This window comes from Salmo trutta, chromosome 5 (assembly GCF_901001165.1).
Source record: "Salmo trutta chromosome 5, fSalTru1.1, whole genome shotgun sequence".
Lineage (NCBI taxonomy): Eukaryota > Metazoa > Chordata > Actinopteri > Salmoniformes > Salmonidae > Salmo > Salmo trutta.
Genome location: NC_042961.1, coordinates 66,487,602 through 66,505,844, shown reverse-complemented (window position 1 = coordinate 66,505,844; position 18,243 = coordinate 66,487,602). Strand labels below are relative to the sequence as shown.

At 41.7% G+C, this 18,243-nt stretch overlaps 2 protein-coding genes across 2 annotated transcripts; one reads left to right on the top strand and one right to left on the bottom strand.

Moving 5' to 3' along the window:
- Positions 1 to 1,948: 1,948 nt before the first annotated feature.
- LOC115194841 (saxiphilin-like) lies at positions 1,949 to 3,884 on the bottom strand. Its single transcript, XM_029754764.1, has 5 exons — positions 3,829 to 3,884; positions 3,230 to 3,294; positions 2,465 to 2,596; positions 2,162 to 2,249; positions 1,949 to 2,085 (listed from the first exon to the last, which is right to left on the bottom strand). The coding sequence occupies exons 2-5, from the start codon at positions 3,279 to 3,281 to the stop codon at positions 2,073 to 2,075; spliced, it is 285 nt and encodes a 94-aa protein (XP_029610624.1). The 5' UTR covers positions 3,282 to 3,294; positions 3,829 to 3,884; the 3' UTR covers positions 1,949 to 2,072.
- A 5,431-nt stretch (positions 3,885 to 9,315) lies between these two features.
- Positions 9,316 to 13,643, top strand: LOC115194823 (ladderlectin-like). Its single transcript, XM_029754737.1, has 6 exons — positions 9,316 to 9,404; positions 10,185 to 10,247; positions 10,378 to 10,478; positions 12,305 to 12,475; positions 13,158 to 13,269; positions 13,417 to 13,643. The coding sequence occupies exons 2-6, from the start codon at positions 10,190 to 10,192 to the stop codon at positions 13,506 to 13,508; spliced, it is 534 nt and encodes a 177-aa protein (XP_029610597.1). The 5' UTR covers positions 9,316 to 9,404; positions 10,185 to 10,189; the 3' UTR covers positions 13,509 to 13,643.
- The last annotated feature ends 4,600 nt before the right edge of the window (positions 13,644 to 18,243 follow it).

Below are 18,243 nucleotides of genomic sequence, written 5' to 3'. Positions count from 1 at the left end.
TTTCGCGGGCTCTGAGAGCCTATTGGAGCCCTGGGAATTGTCACGTTACAGCTAAGATCCTCACTTTTCAATAAAAAGATGCAAGACGCACGACTCCTTGTCAGACAGGGTACTTCCTGCTTGAAACCTTGTCAGGTTTTTGCCTGCCATAGGAGTTCTGTTATACTCACAGACACCATTCAAACAGTTTTAGAAAATTCAGAGTGTTTTCTATCCAAACCTGAACAATAATATGCATATTCTAGCTTCTGAGTTGGTGTAGGAGGCAGTTAAAAATGGGAACATATTTTTCCAAAATTCTCAATACTGCCCCCTAGCCCAGACAGGTTAACAAAGCAAACGTAAGGACTACGCTGCCAAAATTCTTTCAACATATTGACTGTCCTAATGGCGCTGCTAATACAGTCGACCATTGCTATTTAAACTTCCGGGATGCTTAAAAGGCCCTCCCCCGCTCTCCTTTCGGCAAATCTGAACACGACTCCATCTTGCTCCTACTGTCCTATAGGCAGAAACTCAAACAGGAAATGCCTGTGCGTTGTACTATTCAATACCCTAACCAGAAACTGTGGATAGATGGTAGCATTCGCACGAACCACCGCATTTAATAATCATTAAGCTCGAGGACCTGAACCACGCCCTGTGCAACTGGGTCTTGGACTTAGTTAGAGGCCGCCCCCAAGTGCTGAAGGTAGGAAACATCACCTCCACTCCGCTGATTCTCAACACTGCGGTCGCACAAGGGTGAGTGCTCAGCCCCCTCCTGTACTCCCTGTTCACCCATGACCGCGTGGCCAAGCACGCCTCCAACACAATCAAGTTTGCAGACAACCCTAAAAGGCTTGATTACCAATGATGAGACAGCCTACAGGGAGGGCGGCTCTGGGAGTGTAGTGCCTGGGAAACAACCTCTCACTCAATGTCAACAAAAGGAGATGATCGTGCACTGCAGGAAACAGCAGAGGGTGCACCCCCTTATCTACATTGACGGGACCACAGTGGAGAAGGTGGAAAGCTTCAAGTTCCTTGGCGTACACATCACTGACAGACAAATGAACCACCCCACACAGTGTGGTGAAGGCACAACAGAGCCTCGTCAACCTCGTGGCTTAAGAAATTTGGCTTGTCACCTAAAACCCACACATTTTTACAGATACACAGTTGAAAGCATCCTGTATTGCCGCCAACGCTCGTCAGAGGGTGGTGCGGTCTGCCCAAGGAATTACCGGGGGCAAATGATCCCCCCTCCAGGAAACCTACAGCACCCAATGTCACCGGCAGGCCAAAAATATCAAGGACAACCACCCGAGCCACTGCCTGTTCACCCCGCTATCATCTAGAAGGAAAAGTCAGTACAGGTGCATCAAAGCCAGAACCGAGAGACTTAATAGCTACTCTCGCAAGGCCTTCACTAGCACTTGAGGCTGCTGCCTATAGGAAGCGGCTAGGAATCACTGGCCACGTCAATAATATTTACATATCTGCCAGTCCTCATCTCATATGTATATACTGTATCTTAAGCCATTCCGCTCTGACTTCTTCCATAGGTTTATAGTCTTTATTCATTCCTACTTAAATGTATACACGTTGTGTAATTTGTTAGATATTACTGCGCTGTCGGAGCTAGAAGCACAAGCATTTAGCTACACCCACAACATCTGCTAATAACATGCATGTGACCAATAGTTGATTTGCAATTACATTTGCATTGATTAGAGGGCAATAAAGTGCTGAGTACCAGGCAGTTATCAAGTATAGTAGGCTACTAATGACCAGCATCATAGCTTGGAAAAGCCTAATTACCATGACTAAGTGGTCACATGGAATTGACTGCCTTCATGACCACAGGTGTGGTGGTAATACGGTCACCATAGCCTTATTCCTTCCATTTCCCAGAAATGGACTGGTTCAGCATATCACACCAACAATAAAGAAAGTGAAGCAACAATTTTAGCTCTGGATTTATTCATATAGAATGTGAATCAACACCCATAGTACTGTAAAGACAAGCATCAAAGTAATTCCAATGTTTTTGCAAAGTCTTCTCAACGTCTTGGTTCCAATGCTTCTCATCAGCGAGCACCACTATAATTAAACAAAAAAACGAATATTAACACTCAGAACAAGCTGCAAAGAATGAACATTTAGTGAATGAGTGTACCTGCATGCACATTTGACAGAAGCAGTGCCTGGTGGAGTCTCAGTACCCGGGATCTTTTGTCCAGTTCTGGTAACACACCAAGAGGAACCTACCAGAAGTGGACATGTTAAAAAGCTGTTGCATAAGTCCCCACAAGAAAAGTAAACAAACATGTGACATTTTGTTAGTCCCCATGAGGTCAAATGCTATTTCCAAGGGGGTTAAGGTTAGAATTAAGGTACGACTTTTGTTTTAAGGGTAGGGGAAATAGGATTTTAAATGGGACTGCATTGTGTGTCCCCACAAGACTGGATGAGCATTAACCTGTAGATCCCCAGTGTTGCTCAGGGGTGTATTCTCCCTGGCAGTCACACGTGGGGACGTAGACTCCAGGCGGGCCATTTATCACAGCATCTCTAGCACGCTCACAAGGGGTCTTGGGTCGTTTCATTGCATCTGGACACACAGGTAACATACATTGTAACGTAGACATAACATTCTGGAAGCTTGGGCTGCATGTGGAATCTTGGGTTGCCTCCCGTGTGGGACCCTACTCAGAAGTAGTTTATACGGATAGAGTTCCATTTCAGATGCAACCTAGGGACATCCTGGCTAAAAATTGAAATTCTGCTACTTGTTTAAAGGGCCCACACAGTCAGAATTCAGTTTCTGTGTTTTGTATAACTGCTGATGACACTAAGACTGTAAAAGTGGGGGTAAATTGTATCAGTGTCATTTCTTCATAGTTGCTAGACAAGCCATTCATACAGTTGAATGATTAAACCAATCATATCAGAATACCTCAGTCCAGCATCTAGACACCGATATACATCTCTGGAACTAGAGGAGTGGCAGGTAGCCTAGCAGTTAGAATTGGGCCAGTAGTTCATGTCAGTGAACTGATAAGTTGGTATAGCCATCTATGTTCCATTCAGCAAGGCACAACCTTCATTATTCCAGTGTCAGAGGGTGTCCCATGGAGAACCGGTTATGAAAACATTTCCAATTCACATCTGCATGTGTGAAATAGGACAGAGCAACACCCACTAATGTTAATTAAAATGCAGGTGTGAGGTATGTAACTCCTACCTCCCAGAGCAAAAACCGTGCTGACAAGCAGAATGATGGTCAATGTCGCCATGATGATAGGTCTCCTGAGAGAGAGAGGATTAGATGAGAATTTTAATCAGCTGTGATAGTACTGGAATATTACAAGTCAGTGGAGTGGCTGGTGGAACTAGAGGAGAGGTTAAGGAAACCCTGTGTTAATTACAACACTTAAGCAACTGCTAAGGCAGCATTTTCTAAACCCAGTCCTGAGGACCCCAAGAACCGAGTATTGGCAACACGGTGCTACTAGTCTTCTGCCAAAACTCAGGTATCATCTCTTCAACCACATACAATAGATAAGCCTGGCACACAGGAATATGTATCCTTCACAAATGGCTCCTCATTTCTTATGTAGTGAACCATCTTTGGCAAGGGCCCATAATGCACTACATAGGGATTGGGAAGCAGCCTAGATCTAGTCAGAGACTACCCATTTACTGCAAAGGTAACTATTAGTCTATGTGCTTAAATGCAAGGGCGGTGGGGTCACTCCACAAAATGGCACCCTATTTAGTGCACTACATTGACCTGTGCCATTTGAGATGCAGGTAGTCTATTAAATAATGACACAATCTCACCTTCTGCACTCTTCCAAGGGATTCACTGGTCTTCTCTCTGTTGTCTGTGAGTTATGGTCTACTCTTCCACCTGTCCTTTTAAAGGATCTGTCACAGGTGTGACTAGTTGCCTCATTAACCCAACGAGAGATCCCGATGTCCGCCATTAGCCAATGATGTAAAGTACTTAAGTAAAAATACTTCAAAGAAATACTAATTCGTTTTTTTTGGGTATCTTTACTTTACTATTTATGTTTTTGACAACTTCACTACATTCCTAAAGAAAATAATGTACTTTTTACTCCGTACATTTTCCCTGACACCCAAAAGTAATCATTACATTTTGAATGATTAGCAGAACAGAAAAATGGTCCAATTCACACACTTAAAAGAGAACATCCCTGGTCATCCATACTGCCTCTGATCTGGCAGACTCCCTAAACACAAACGCTTTCTTTGTAAATTATGTCTGAGTGTTGGAGTGTGACACTGGCTATCTGTAATTAAATTAAAAACAACAAGAAAATGGTGCCGTCTGGTTTGCTTAGTATAAGGAATTTATATAAGGAATAGTATAAGGAATTTGAAATGATTAATACTTTTATTTTTGATACTTTAGTATATTTAAAACCGAATACTTTTCTCAAGTAATATTTTACTGGGTGACTTTCACTTTCTATGAAGGAATCTTCATAGGCAGTGAAGAGAGTAGTAGAGGAAGATGGGTCCAGTTTCGAGGGATCCTGAGAGGCTCCCTGTGAGTATGCCGAGGCCAATAGAGAGTGATAGGAATAACATGTGTTTCAGTAAGGCTGGTTTCTTAGCATTCATAGCCATGGTGATCAACTGTACCACAGAAATGGAACATAAATCACAGAAAATAGATGTTGTGGTGGTAGCTGCAGAGAACTCCTTGGGTTACGAGATTTTACAGCAGAATAGTTACAAGGTGTGATGAACGATAGTGTCCCGTTCTCACAGGCTTCTGGCCTGCTGTAGGATCAGATTGGGCCAAGTGGTGGAATAGTGGTGAGGTTTTGATGGGTCTAGGATCACACAAAAGCACGAGTGGGCGCACACACACACACACACACACACTAAATTATCCAATTTTAGTTAACCTCGGGATCGGTGTCCCCCATGCGGGGCGGTTGAGCTAACGTAGTCTTATGTGATTAGCATGAGGTTGTAAGTAACAAGAACATTTCCCAGGACATAGACATGTCTTATTTGGTCAGAAAACTTAACTTCTTGTTAATCAAACTGCACTGTCCAATTTACAGTAGCTATTACAGTGAAAAAATGCCATGCTATTGTTTGAGGAGAGTGTACAGTTATCTATTTGAAAATGTATATATTGATCAATTAGGCACATTCGAGCAGACTTGAAACAACATTTTGAATAGAAATGCAAAACTTGCCATCTAGTAGCCAAAATATAAATTGCGCCTAGAGTCCTAAGTCAGATAATCTTCATTAATAAACACATTTGTTGATGCAACATTTTCAACAGAAATTAAATGGTTCATTGGATCAGCGTAAAACTTTGCACATACACTGCTCCCATCTAGCCAAATTCTAAATTCACCTGGGCAGGAATAATACATTATGGCCCCTGATTCGAGACAGGTGTATTATAATTGTCCATTTAAAATCAAAACAAATTTCATACATTTAGTATCTTTACAAGATTAAATCAAGAATAGTCTGATGGGTGACAATATTACCCTATAAACTATGAATGATATATTATCACTTATGTCCAGTGTAATTCAAGAAACAGCACATAACTTTTTTTTGGCTACTTTTTCAAATGAAAGTGTAATTTAATGTTTTTATTTTACTTTAATTTAACTAGGCAAGTCAGTTAAGAACAAATTCTTATTTTCAATGACCGCCTAGGAACAGTGGGTTAACTGCCTTGTTCAGGGGAAGAACAACAGATTTGTACCTTGTCAGCTCGTGGATTCGATCTTGCAACTAGTCCAATGCTCTAACCACTAGGCTACCCTGCCGCCCGATATGTTTTGATAAGGTTTGTGTCACTACTAAAGTGGCCAAATAACTTCTTAAAAATTAAACACATTAATCCACTTTACAATGGGTGTAGAGCCTAACTGGAATACATTTGCAGCGCGTGAGTTTCTCATTTGGGGAAAATAATTTTCACTATAAAAATGCAGCTTGATAAAAAAAGCAAAATGAAAAGCTGAAAAGTCTTGAGTCAATAAGTATTCAACCTCTTTGTTACGGCAAACCAAAACAAGTTCAGGAGTAAAGGTTTTCTTATATAGTCACATTATAACTTGCATGGACTCACTCTGTGTTCAATAATAATGTTTGACATGATTTTTGAATGACTACCTCATCTCTGCACCCCACACATATAATTATCTGTAAGATCCCTCAGTGGAGCAATGCATTTCATACACAGATTCAACCGCAAAGACCAGGGAGTTTTCCAATGCCTTGCAACGAAGGGCACCTATTGATAGATGAGTAAAAATAAAAGAAGCAGGATATTGCAACAATAAGGTAATTTATCCATTTAATTGGGGATTTTGATGTGTGCTTGGGGCTATTGTCTTGCTAGAAGATTCACTTGCGGTCAATGTCAGCATTCTAACAGAGAGAACTCGTTTTTTTTGGGCTATAATGTCCTGGTACTTGGTCAAGTTTATGATGCCGTTGACCTCAAAATGCGTCACAGAACCAGTGGTAGCAAAATATCTTCATAAACGTTAAAGATGCAGAACCAAATTTTACTGTAGGTATGAGGTACTTCTCTGCAAATGCTTCTGTTTTTCCACACCAAAACCACCACTGATGTTCATAACTAAAGAGCTCTATTTTCATGTCATCTGACCATAGCAATGCCTGGAGTTTGATAAATGGCACTTGGATTGGAACCAGTGTTATTTCCTCCTTAAAGGGATAGTGCAATATTTTGGCAATTAAAACCTTTTTCTTCTTACCCAGTGTGGTGGATGAATCAGAATTAGTTGGGTAACATAGATAATGAAGATGTTTTATTAGTATAATATGCTTATGTGAGATACTTGTCATTAGAGAGTGTCCTTTGGACTCTGGTGTCTTTCAGTTGCACGTAACCCTTGGCTGGGGCTCAGTCATTTGGGGCTCAGTCATTTGGGGCCAAGAGAGGGGAGAGGTCAGACTTGTTTTTTACATGTCTCTGTTGCTATGCAGAATATCAGCAAGAGAGGAGGACAGAATGAAACATTGTCTTCATATGTGAATGTGTCTTTACCTATTCTTAAACCATGGGGAGGGATGGCGTGATTAATGGGGAACCAATTATTTGTCTCCACAATGTCTGTGCGCAAGTTACTCCCCTCAGTGAGCTTGTCCAGGAGTGGGAACAAGAGGTGTTTTACTGAGGATGGGCCTCTATGAGATAGCACTGACAGAGGAGATTTATGGTGTATTTTGATAAGAACGCCTAAAAAGCATTCCAGAGGACATGAGCTAATGGTTTTGTTCAATACCGTACCAGGGAGGGACAGTTCTAGGGAGACCAGACACCGGTCTATATAATGAACACTGTTGAGATAGCAGTTGCTGTCTGCTGTGTTTTATATATATCTTTTCATACAAAACTTAACTGAACTGTTCCTAAGATCTGTGGTTTGTCATGTCAAAGGAGGGTGGATATTTCCTATAAAATATCTCAGTAGCCATTGTGTTGGAACCTCCCTTTTTCAATGGTTCATTCGAGAGAGTGCATTATTGAAGGTCAAGTGCTTTTGGAAAAGTATCTTAATTATTAAAGATGTAGTTTAAACTCAGACTGGTGTGTTTGTAACTCTCCTCATTTGGTAATGCAGAAATTAGCCACCACACCAGAGTCAGATTTTGTCTCTGTATGCAATTTGAAGGACTTTGAAGGTAGTTTTTCCATCGATCGCTAACTAGCGTCAGCGCAATGACTAGATGTCTTAGGGATCTGCTCTCATAGTTAGCAATTGTGCTGAAGCTACAGTAGTTAATTAAAAAAACTTCCTTCAAACTAAAGAAAGAGGGCTAAATTGCCAAAATCTCACAATATCCCTTTAACACCTTGACCGGTCATCTTTCCTCCTCTTATCTCCTCACCTAACCTCTCCTCTTTCATATACCTCTCTTCCCTCCTCCTCTCCTCCCCTCTCCCCTCTCCCATACCTCTCTTCCCTCCTCCTCTCCTCCCCTCTCCCCTCTCCCATACCTCTCTCCCCTCCTCCTCTCCTCCCCTCTCCCCTCTCCCATACCTCTCTCCCCTCCTCCTCTCCTCCCCTCTCCCCTCTCCCATACCTCTCTTCCCTCCTCCTCTCCTCCCCTCTCCCCTCTCCCATACCTCTCTTCCCTCCTCCTCTCCTCCCCTCTCCCATCTCCCATACCTCTCTTCCCTCCTCCTCTCCTCCCCTCTCCCCTCTCCCATACCTCTCTCCCCTCCTCCTCTCCTAACAACACAAACCCTGGTCCTACTTTCACTCTCCCTCCTCCAGACCTTCAGCTTTAAACATTTTGTCGACATTTAGAAAGTTTGCATAGAAAAAATATGTGACAATTGCCTGCTACAGTGAGATTCCGTTGAACTGTCTTGTGTCGATAAAAACAACTGGACGTAATAACTTCACCCCCCCCCCCCCAAAAGAAACATACCTAGAGTGTGGAATAAACAAGCGGTCTGTGCCAACGTACCGCCATGGTCTGTGCCAATGTATCATCATGGTCCGTGCCATGGTGGAACTTGCATTGTATGTCTGAAATAATTGTATGGAGAAACTTGCATCGAGCCTACCAGAAAAGCAAGGTGAAGCAATTCAGGCATTCTTGAAAGTCACAATAATCCTTGTCCTGAAAAAAAACTATTTTTATATATGGTAAAAAATAATTGCATGCAGTGGGCATAATAAAAGCCAAATAAAACACTACTTTTATAATTAAAGGATTTAATCTTTATAGTTACGTGATGACATCACGTACTACAACAAACAGCGATTAATCAGACTCATTTTCCACAATTTGAACCCATTTTTGTTCCATTCTTGGACTTTACTATTCTCCACAATTTTTTCTCGCTAACTGTACTCAACTTGCTTTCAACTTCAAACGACACTTTTGCTTCGGCCATCTCCACCAACCGCCTCACATAACTCGAGAGGGAGGGGTCTCACTGGATGGGTCCTTAAAAAGGAGAAGAGGGAGACATAGGACTCAATCTCAGCCAAAGGGAGAGTTAGAACTCAACTCACAGGCAATATTTCAGAAAGTGAGATTTCAACATCTGTTCATCTAATACTGTATGTGACTGTATCCCAAATAGCCCTCTATTCCCTATGAAGTGCACTACTTTTGACCAGAGCCCATAGTGAATATGTGGCCCTGCAATTGTTTTGAAGGATAATGCTTATTCCACAAACTCCCAATTACCCTCTGGACACGCCCCTCTCCTGCTAACTCACCACACCTGAACTCACTCTGCTAATTACCAATTCCTCTTCCATTCCTTTGGTGTAAAAGCAGCTTGTTCTACCTGGGTTGGTTCTGCATTTGTGGTGTTCCAGTTCGTTTATTGGTTCTGTTGTTGGTTGGCTAAAGTAAGTTCCTGCTTTTGAAACATTTATATGTTTTTAATTTCCTGTGTTGTGGCATAATGTCCTCTTCATCCTAGCTTGAGTATTGTGTTGCTAGCCCAGTATTAGACCTTTAATTTAACTGTAAGGGAATTGTTACAGCTTATGAGATGAGACATGGTCCAATGATGGTACCTGCTAGCAGAATATGTCTTACATCTATAATCCTGTAGACTGTTCTGATTGGTTGCCATTTGCGCTATGTCTCAGTGAACAAGAAACTACGACATGCCGTGTTTACTTTTACCCCCCCCCCCCCCCAAATCAAACATGGATTCCATGTTGTGCTCAGCTGTCTAGCTACCCCCCCCCCACAATATGTCCACCATGCTGGGCCAGACTGAAAGTAGAGAACATGGATGTGCAAAGCCAGATCACAGCATATCACTGCATTTCCTGATGGCCATTTCACCCTACCTACTGGTGTTACATGCCACTAAGGCTTACCTGCCTTTTGTCTTGTGTTTATTTTTTGTTGGATAATAAAAGAACCAGAATATAATATGGTTCAACCATAATGCCTGCATTCTGACAGATTTGGCAATAGCCAAAGCTGCAGGGCATTTCTACATTTGTGAACTAGGCCTCTATTACTCCAGTATGAGTGGAAAATGCCTGCCCAAAAATTCTCCTCAGCCCTGCTTAGGGAATAGGTTGGCATTTAGGAAAGCAGACATTCCTGTTCTAATCTACTGTATGTGGAGTTGAATCTGGTTTTGATGGCTTCACTCTTTATTCTCTCAGACTCCATGACCATGTTGACCAGTCTTCTGATTCTCAGTGCTGCCTTTGCTCTAGGAGATGCAAGTAAGAGTCCACTCTTCTTGACTCATTCTGTATTTTTCTTGTAGCATAGGTGACTGACTGATCTACAAATAATATTGTAGCTGTGATTTGTACACTGGCGTTTAAAGCCACATGTGACTTCTCTGTACAGATTTAATTCTAGAAGAAGACTTGTGTCCTTCCGGTTGGACAAAATATGGATCACGCTGCTTAATGTTTGTAAAGACTACAAGGAGCTGGCCTGAAGCAGAGGTATAACCCTTACCATCTACTGTGAATTTGAAGAGGAAGTGTAGATGAAATTAGCTCTTTGACTTAACGGTAATACTTTCTTAAATGGTAACACATGACTGATGTGAAATACTGAACATCCCTTTAAACCATGTCCTGTGGGTTCCAGTATACAGGAGGCAAGACTCCACATTAAATATGTATAGAAAATTCCCATCTTAAAAACCTGTTGAGGATCTTATCCCGATCGTATCCCGGTATTGGGATTCATTGTCATGTGACCATGGCGGGGAATTCAAAACTGCAAGAATAATCATTTCAAATAATCAACTATTTTCCTCCATATCTCCTAAATCTAACCACGCTGTCTGATTTTCAGAGGCTTTACGGAGAATGCATAAAGTTAGGTTAGGAGAGTACATTGACAATAGCTGCGTGTAATGTTTAGCCAATTCAAAGAAGGGCATCAACAGACAGAAAACTAGCTAGAATTATGCACTTACCTTTGACAATCTGCATCAGATGACACTCATAGGACATTATGTTATACAATACATGCATTTTTAGTTCCATCAAGTTCATATTTATATCCAAAAACAGCATTTACAGTCGCGGTGAAATTCAGAATTTTTTTCGGCTCGAATGCTCCCAGTGAATCTAGCATTACAAATCACGGAATTACTATTCGAAAACATTGGTAAATTATAATATTGTCATTCAAAGAATAATATATTATCATCTCGTAATTGCTACCGAATGGCCAGATCTCAAAATAACTTTACTGGGAAATCACATTTTGCAATAAACTGGGTACTATGCTAAGAACAATAAGCTAAGCTATACAGTTAGCGTCATCTAATATCGATAATAACATTGTAAATATCCCCTTACCTTTGATTATCTCCATCAGAAGGCAGTGCCAGGGATCCCAGGTCCAGAACAAATGTGGTTTTCTTTTGACAAAGTTCATAATTTATGTCCAAATAACACCAAATAGTTAGCGTTCAGTAGGCTCCCACAAAACGAGTTGGTAGGTGTAAAGTCACGCCGAAAAGCTAAAAAAAACCTAGTAAATAATCTATTTACGTTTGTTCAAACATGTCAATCGTATTTTAGCATTAATCTTTTGGTCCATTTTTAACGTGAAACATCAGTAATATTTTCACACAACCTATCAAGTGTCTAGAATAAACGATTATGACAAAGACACTCTTCTCAGATTTATGCGCAGGCGCAAAAAATGAAGTGATGACGCGTCAACTTCCTTGCATTCTAATTTGCTCCCTGTTCATCAGATGCTTCAAACAACTTTATAAAGATCGTTGACATCTAGTGGAAGCCTTAGGAGTTGCGAACTGAATCCTTTCTCACTATGGTATCTATAAAACAATGACACTAAATAGTACAGTCACAAAATTCTCTTTTTTTTTAAATCTATTTTTCACAGGTTTTTGCCTGCAATATGAGTTTTGTTATACTTACAGACACCATTCAAACTGTTTTAGAAAATTCAGAGTTTTCTATCCAAACCTGAACAATAATATGCATATTCTAGCTTCTGAGTTGGTGTAGGAGGCAGTTAAAAATGGGCACATATTTTTTTCCAAAATTCTCAATACTGCCCCCTAGCCCAAACAGGTTTTAAGACAGCGGTAAACTAATATCTTTAAGAGTGTTTTAAAAGTGGAATTTGTTGTGGTGGTCAATATTTGGTTGAGTCCAGAAGACAAATTCTCAGCAACACTGACTAATACATGAAATGTCTTGTTCCATCTACTGCTCGGCTGTCATTGTAGATAATGTTTTTTAATTGACTTGCCTAGTTAAATAAATACTTTCTTCTCTAGCGGAACTGTGTGTCCCTTGGTGATAAACTGGTGTCTGTACCCAACGTTGTGGAGTACCTGGGCGCAAACCTGGCATCTGTGCACAGCTCAGAGGAAGATCAGTTTCTACAGCTCTTGGTCAAGATTGTTGGTTTCCCTCCTACCTGGATTGGAGGATTTTATTCTGTTAAGGTGGGACCATTAAGCACAGTGTTATATAGAGCCATTACTGCAAGGAACTCCGTTCCATCTCATATTGCTCAAGTGAAGAGCAGACCTGGATTCAAAAAATAAACGTGAGGTGTGGCATGTAGGCACCTGTAATTATTTTTTGTAGTTCTGTCAGTTGTGTAATGCTATTTTGTGTGGACTCCAGGAAGAGTAGCTGCTGCTTGTTAACAGCTACTGATATGGGTTCCATACAAAATATTAAGAGTAGCTGTTAAGACCATGGGGCCAATAAAGGCAAGGCTGCTAGTTTGAATCCCAGAGCTCACTCCGTGAAATCTGACGTGTCCTTGAGCAACGCCCTTAACCTAATTGATCCTGTAAGTCATTCTAGATGAGAGAATCTACTAAATTACATTTAACTGTCAACTTCAGTAGGAGGCTTTTATACACATGTGAAACGGTTCTAGGTAAGTATAACTGTGATCAATTCTGGACAGTCTTCTTGTAAACATGTGTATGGTCTTTGAAATGCATTGGGATGATTGCAGATGTGAGGATTTGGTTCCATGTTGTTCTTTACACAAGCAACAGTCCCAGTCGGAGGGTTTGGAAGTAGTGGTAGCTTTAACTGTTTTGTTGTTTCAGGTGGTAGACGTAGGACTACATTTAGTTCGTATTCTGAAACCCCACTTTCCCCCCTCAGGACAGGCGGTGGTTCTGGAGCGATGGCTCTGACTTTGATCACCAGAACTGGGCAAAAGGAAGGCCCGGCAATGTTGGTGCAAGAAAGACTTGTATTCATATCAACTTTGGAGGTACAGTAATCCCAGTATCATTCATTGATCCAGTCATCAAATTAAACTTTATTCCCAGTTCATTTAAGAATTGACTCTCATGTAGACTTTCCTACTGTTGTGTGTCTGTGTACAGCTGAATATTTTGGTTCTGTGTTTCGTCTTCAGGTCAAAAGCGCTGGAACAATGCTTTATGTGGAAGGAGCTTGCCCTCGGTGTGCTCCCTGAGACTCCTGCCGCTTCGCCAGACTATACATTAAAAGCGGAAATGCTATTCCGTAGTGTCTGCATCCTCAATACTTCATAGTAACGTCAAATACTTTGCTGCTAAATGAGATTTCAGTTAGTACACAAATGTTGAGGATTTGCTTGCAGCCAATAAAATGTGTACACTATTTTGTCTCATGAGTTATTGAACATAGTACTTTTTCTTACTGGTCCCTTGTGGGACTCAAACCCACAACCCCAATGTTGCAAGTACCATGCTTGACTGCGCCACCAGGACTTAACTTTATGTACATGTGGACCTGTGACATGCCGCAATATTTTTAGGATACTGACGGTTGAAAAGACATGTTTTACCTGTCATGAAGTTCTTTTGATTATAAATGTTTCATAAGTTGTGTGTTAAAGAACTGAGAAGGTCATTAAGCGTTATGCCTGTCTTTTGTCACCACTCTAAAAAGAGGTGGTTTTTATTCACCTAGGCAAGTCCACTTCCTTGTTTACCATGACAACCTACTCTGGACGGCGCTACGCCAACTGTGCGCCGCCCTATAGGACTCCGAATCACGGCTGAATGTGGTACAGCCTGGAGATGAACCAGGTACTGTAGTGACTCCTCTTGCACTGAGATGCAGTGCCTTTGACATCTGTGCTGCGCAGGTTCCTGGAGTATCCTTTAGGGTTTCTTCAAATTGCAGCTAGGGGAACCCCTATGTTCAGAGAACCCGTTAAGTGATCCTTGAAGAGAAAATATAATCATGAGGTGACATGCAAGTCTAACATTTGGTATCTGGGGTGTTGCTGTTCTCTATCCAAAACCAGAATGCTCACCGTGCAAAGCAGAACAGGATTCCGGTTATATTCAGCGGTGTAGGGAGGTCAAAGTCTGAACATTGTTATACAGAATTCATGCCTTGATTTTTGTGGTGACAGAACTTTTGCTAATAGTTTTCATACTTTGTCCATAATGTAGTCCTTTGTGGTTTTCATTGAGTTAAAGGAGGATGGTAAATGTGATCTGCATAGCAATTGACATTTCTTGTCTGTACCTGCACACAAGTGAGCAGTTCAGTCTTCTGCACGCAATACAGCTAACCTTATCTTACCTCATGATTATCCAGTGAATTATGTCCATTCTCCTAAGATGAACACACAGGAATAGATGGTATCAAACAATATTTAGATCATGCAATGCAGCGGTCCCCAACCTATTTTGGGCCACGGACAGGTTTAATGTCAGACAATATTTTCACGGACCTTTAAGGTGGATAAATACACAAAATAAAATGATACGACCGGCATAACTGGTATTTTTTAAATATAAACGTGAATCCACTGTGTACTCGTATGCAACTTTATTAGTAGCGTCCTCGTAACATCGCAACATAACATGAGTAACGTCCTCTCTGCCCCCTAACGCTCTCTGGTCGCTATGGTAACGTTTAAACATGCCTTAAAAATAAGATGCAGCACAAAAATAAAGTGCATGAAAAATACAACTCACCATAACGCTAAATCAGTGGGAGCCCTGAGCTTGTTTCTCTGCAACGAGACAGTCCCATCTAGGGGTAATGGGAGACAATGACACCCGAAGTGTGTTGCTTATGTCTTATGTCCAGTCTACTCCGTAATTTTGTTTTGGTTGCTGTCACTGCAGAAAATCCCGCTTCACACAAATAGGATGTCGGAAGTGGCAACAGGGTTTTCAATGCTGTTGTGGCGATCTCAGGGTTATTCTGCCGTGACTTGAATACAGAACACCGGCAGAGTTGTCTCGAACATACTTTTAAGGCCGCTGTCATTTGCGATCTCCAGCAGTTATTCTTCTTGCATAGACATGCTGGAATCACCTGGTTTGTTGACAAATGGGTCGCGGATCCATTCCTTGGCAGTTCTTGGGTCTTTTGTGGTTGGGAAGTAGCGCTCAAACTCTTTTAAAAGCAAAGACAGGTGATCGTGCACCAGCTCGGGCTCAGTCTCTTCCAAAATCCCCGCCAATGTTTGAAACATGTCAAATATACCTCTGTTCACGCGCCGTCCCCACGAATCCAGTTTGGCTTTAAATGCAGCTACTTTATCTGCCAACTTGAAGACAGTTGAAAACAGTTGTCATATTCCCCTGAAGTGACCGATTGAGTTCATTGAGCAGGTTGAATATGTCGCACAAGTAAGCGAGTTTTGCAACCCATTCCTCGTCACTGAAATGTGCTGCCAGCGGTGATTTTTTTCCTGAGAGAAATCTCTGCAGCGGCTCTTGTAATTCAAACACTCTGGCCAGCGATCTCGCTCGGAATAACCATCTTATTTCTGTGCTTCGCGTTCATTTTTCATTATAAAACATTGTTCAGACTCAGATAATAAATAAAACGGAAATAATGTAAGTTATTTATTCTTTCTCTGCGGCCCGGTACCAAATGACCCACAGACCGGTACCGGTCCACGGCCCGGGGGTTGGGGACCGCTAATGCAAGGGACAAACCTCACCTTGATCTTTCCCTTTCAGTTAAGCGCCTGCTACTGTCCATTCAAATCGAAATGTTTGTTAGGCAGGTAGGTTCCTGCAAACCCCCCTCCAGCTAAGGAGGTTCCTTGATGAACCCCACCTTCTATGGGGTTCTTGGACAAACCTTTCTGGGGCTATATTCAGTGCCAAGAACCGTAATGTTCTTCAAAGTACTGCGGACCTTAGAACTCTAGTGAAACCCCACATTTTTATTGTACTCTGACTAGGATTCAAAAGGCACTCGCACGTCTCTTTGTTGCAGGTGCATGGTTTTTGAATAAGATGAAGAACACTGTTCATGCTAGTCTCACTGCTCTAAAGCTGTACGTATCGGCCTTGTCAGAGCTTTCAGTGTTCACAACCTGCACCTCTATGTTGATATTGCTCCAACCACATCCATTCAATGCATCCAATGGGGTTGGAGTATGAGAGAAAATAAGTGTTACCCAAAAATAACAATGTGCGTTTCATGAGTATTCTAATAAAGTGTGTACATAACGTGTCAAACAAGACTAAAATCGCACAGAGTACATAGACCTATCAAGTAAGTTTCCGTACAAGAATAAAACATGAGTAAACTAAAGTGGCAGCATTAATTCATGTTCACATTTACAACATAAATAGGCATTTCATCATTAAGACCTTTTGGGAATAATGAGGGTGAAAATCCCTAAACAATCTTCAAAAGACACTGATTTGACCCCACCATCAAAAGACACTGATATGACCCCAGAATCAAAAGACACTAATATCAAAAGACAATATGGCGGTTGTTTTGCTTTTCACACAAGCCTCACCTGAAGGTAGACCAGTTAAAAAAATGAAAAGACATATACAGTTTATTAGGTACACCCCTCTAGTACTGGGTTGGATCCCCCCCATTGCCTCCAGAAAAGCTTGAGTTCTTCAGGGCTTGGAAACATTGCTCAATTGGTATCAAGGGACTTAACGTGTACCAGGGAAACATCATTACACCTCCTCCACCAGCCTGTACCGTTGACACCAGGCAGGATGTGGCCGTGGACTGATGCTGCTTCCACCAAATCCTGACTCTGCCATTAGCATGACGCAACAGGAACCGAGATTCATCGGGCCAGGCGATGTTTTCCACTCCTCAATTGTCCAGCTTGCATGATACCTGACATTCTCTTTTGACGTTTCATCAACGAGCTGTTTTCACCCTAAAGTACTGCCACTGATTGGATGCTTTTTGTTTGTCGCAACATTCCCCTTGCTGACAGGTGTATAAAATCGAGCAAGCAACCACGCAATCTCCATAGACAAACGTTGGCAGAAGAATTGCCTTACAGAAGAGCTCAGTGACCTTCAATGTGGCACCTTCATAGGAAGCCACCTTTTCAACAAGTCAGTTTGTAAAAAGTCTGCCAGGAGAACGCTAACTGCCCGAATGCATAGTGCCAACTGTAAAGTTCGTTGGAGGAATAACGGTCTGGTGCTGTTCATGGTTCGGGCTAGGCCCCTTAATTCCAGTGATAAACAATCTTAACGGTGCTGCATACAATGACATTGTAGACAATTCTGTGCTTCCAACTTGTGGCATCAGTTTGGGGAAGGCACTATCCTGTTTCAGCATGACAATCCCCCCGTGCAGGTTTATCGAGATTGGTGTGGAAGAACTTGACTGGCCTGCACAGAGCCCTGACCTCAACCCCATTCAATACTTTTGGAATGAATTGTAACTCCAACTGTGAGCCAGGCCTAATCGCCTAAAATCAGTGCCTGACCTCTAATGCTCATGGCTGAATGGAAGCATGTCCCCGCAGCAATGTTCCAACATCTAGTGCAAAGCCTTCCCAGAAGAGTGGAGGCTGTTATAGCAAAAACAGGCCCAACTCAATGATTTTGGAATGAGATGTTTGACAAGCAGGTGTCCACATACTTCTGGTCATGTGGTGTGTGTTTTAGTTAGCAAATTATAGGCTGAACATTTCCTTACCCCTCAAGTTATTAATTCCCCTTCACCTAGGGCAATGATGTGAATCACCCATACTTTCATGCTAGCTAATACTGTACTAACCATGTTCATTTTCTGGCAAGTTGCCTCCAAATACTGGCATGAACATTAAGTACCCTAACAATGATTAGATTAGTCTGGCCCCAAAAGATCAGAAGGAAGCAAATGTAACAAAACCAGGAGATTTGAACCATATTTCATCAAGTCATCCTACAAGTTCTAATACAACATTTACTCATGTAAAGACCAAGAGCATGTACTTTATTTTACAGGATGATATAATGCATGAAGC

What these genes read in the sequence shown, in the direction of transcription:
- LOC115194841 (XM_029754764.1), bottom strand. Translation starts at nt 3,281, where the DNA reads ATGGCGACATTGACCATCATTCTGCTTGTCAGCACGGTTTTTGCTCTG. An exon ending in CACGGTTTTTGCTCTGGGAG is followed by an intron (nt 2,597 to 3,229) that starts GTAGGAGTTACA and finishes CTGTGTGTCCAG; the next exon opens with ATGCAATGAAACGACCCAAG. An exon ending in GCAACACTGGGGATCTACAG is followed by an intron (nt 2,250 to 2,464) that starts GTTAATGCTCAT and finishes CACTTCTGGTAG; the next exon opens with GTTCCTCTTGGTGTGTTACC.
- LOC115194823 (XM_029754737.1), top strand. Translation starts at nt 10,190, where the DNA reads ATGACCATGTTGACCAGTCTTCTGATTCTCAGTGCTGCCTTTGCTCTA. An exon ending in GGAGCTGGCCTGAAGCAGAG is followed by an intron (nt 10,479 to 12,304) that starts GTATAACCCTTA and finishes TTTCTTCTCTAG; the next exon opens with CGGAACTGTGTGTCCCTTGG. An exon ending in TATTCATATCAACTTTGGAG is followed by an intron (nt 13,270 to 13,416) that starts GTACAGTAATCC and finishes TTTCGTCTTCAG; the next exon opens with GTCAAAAGCGCTGGAACAAT.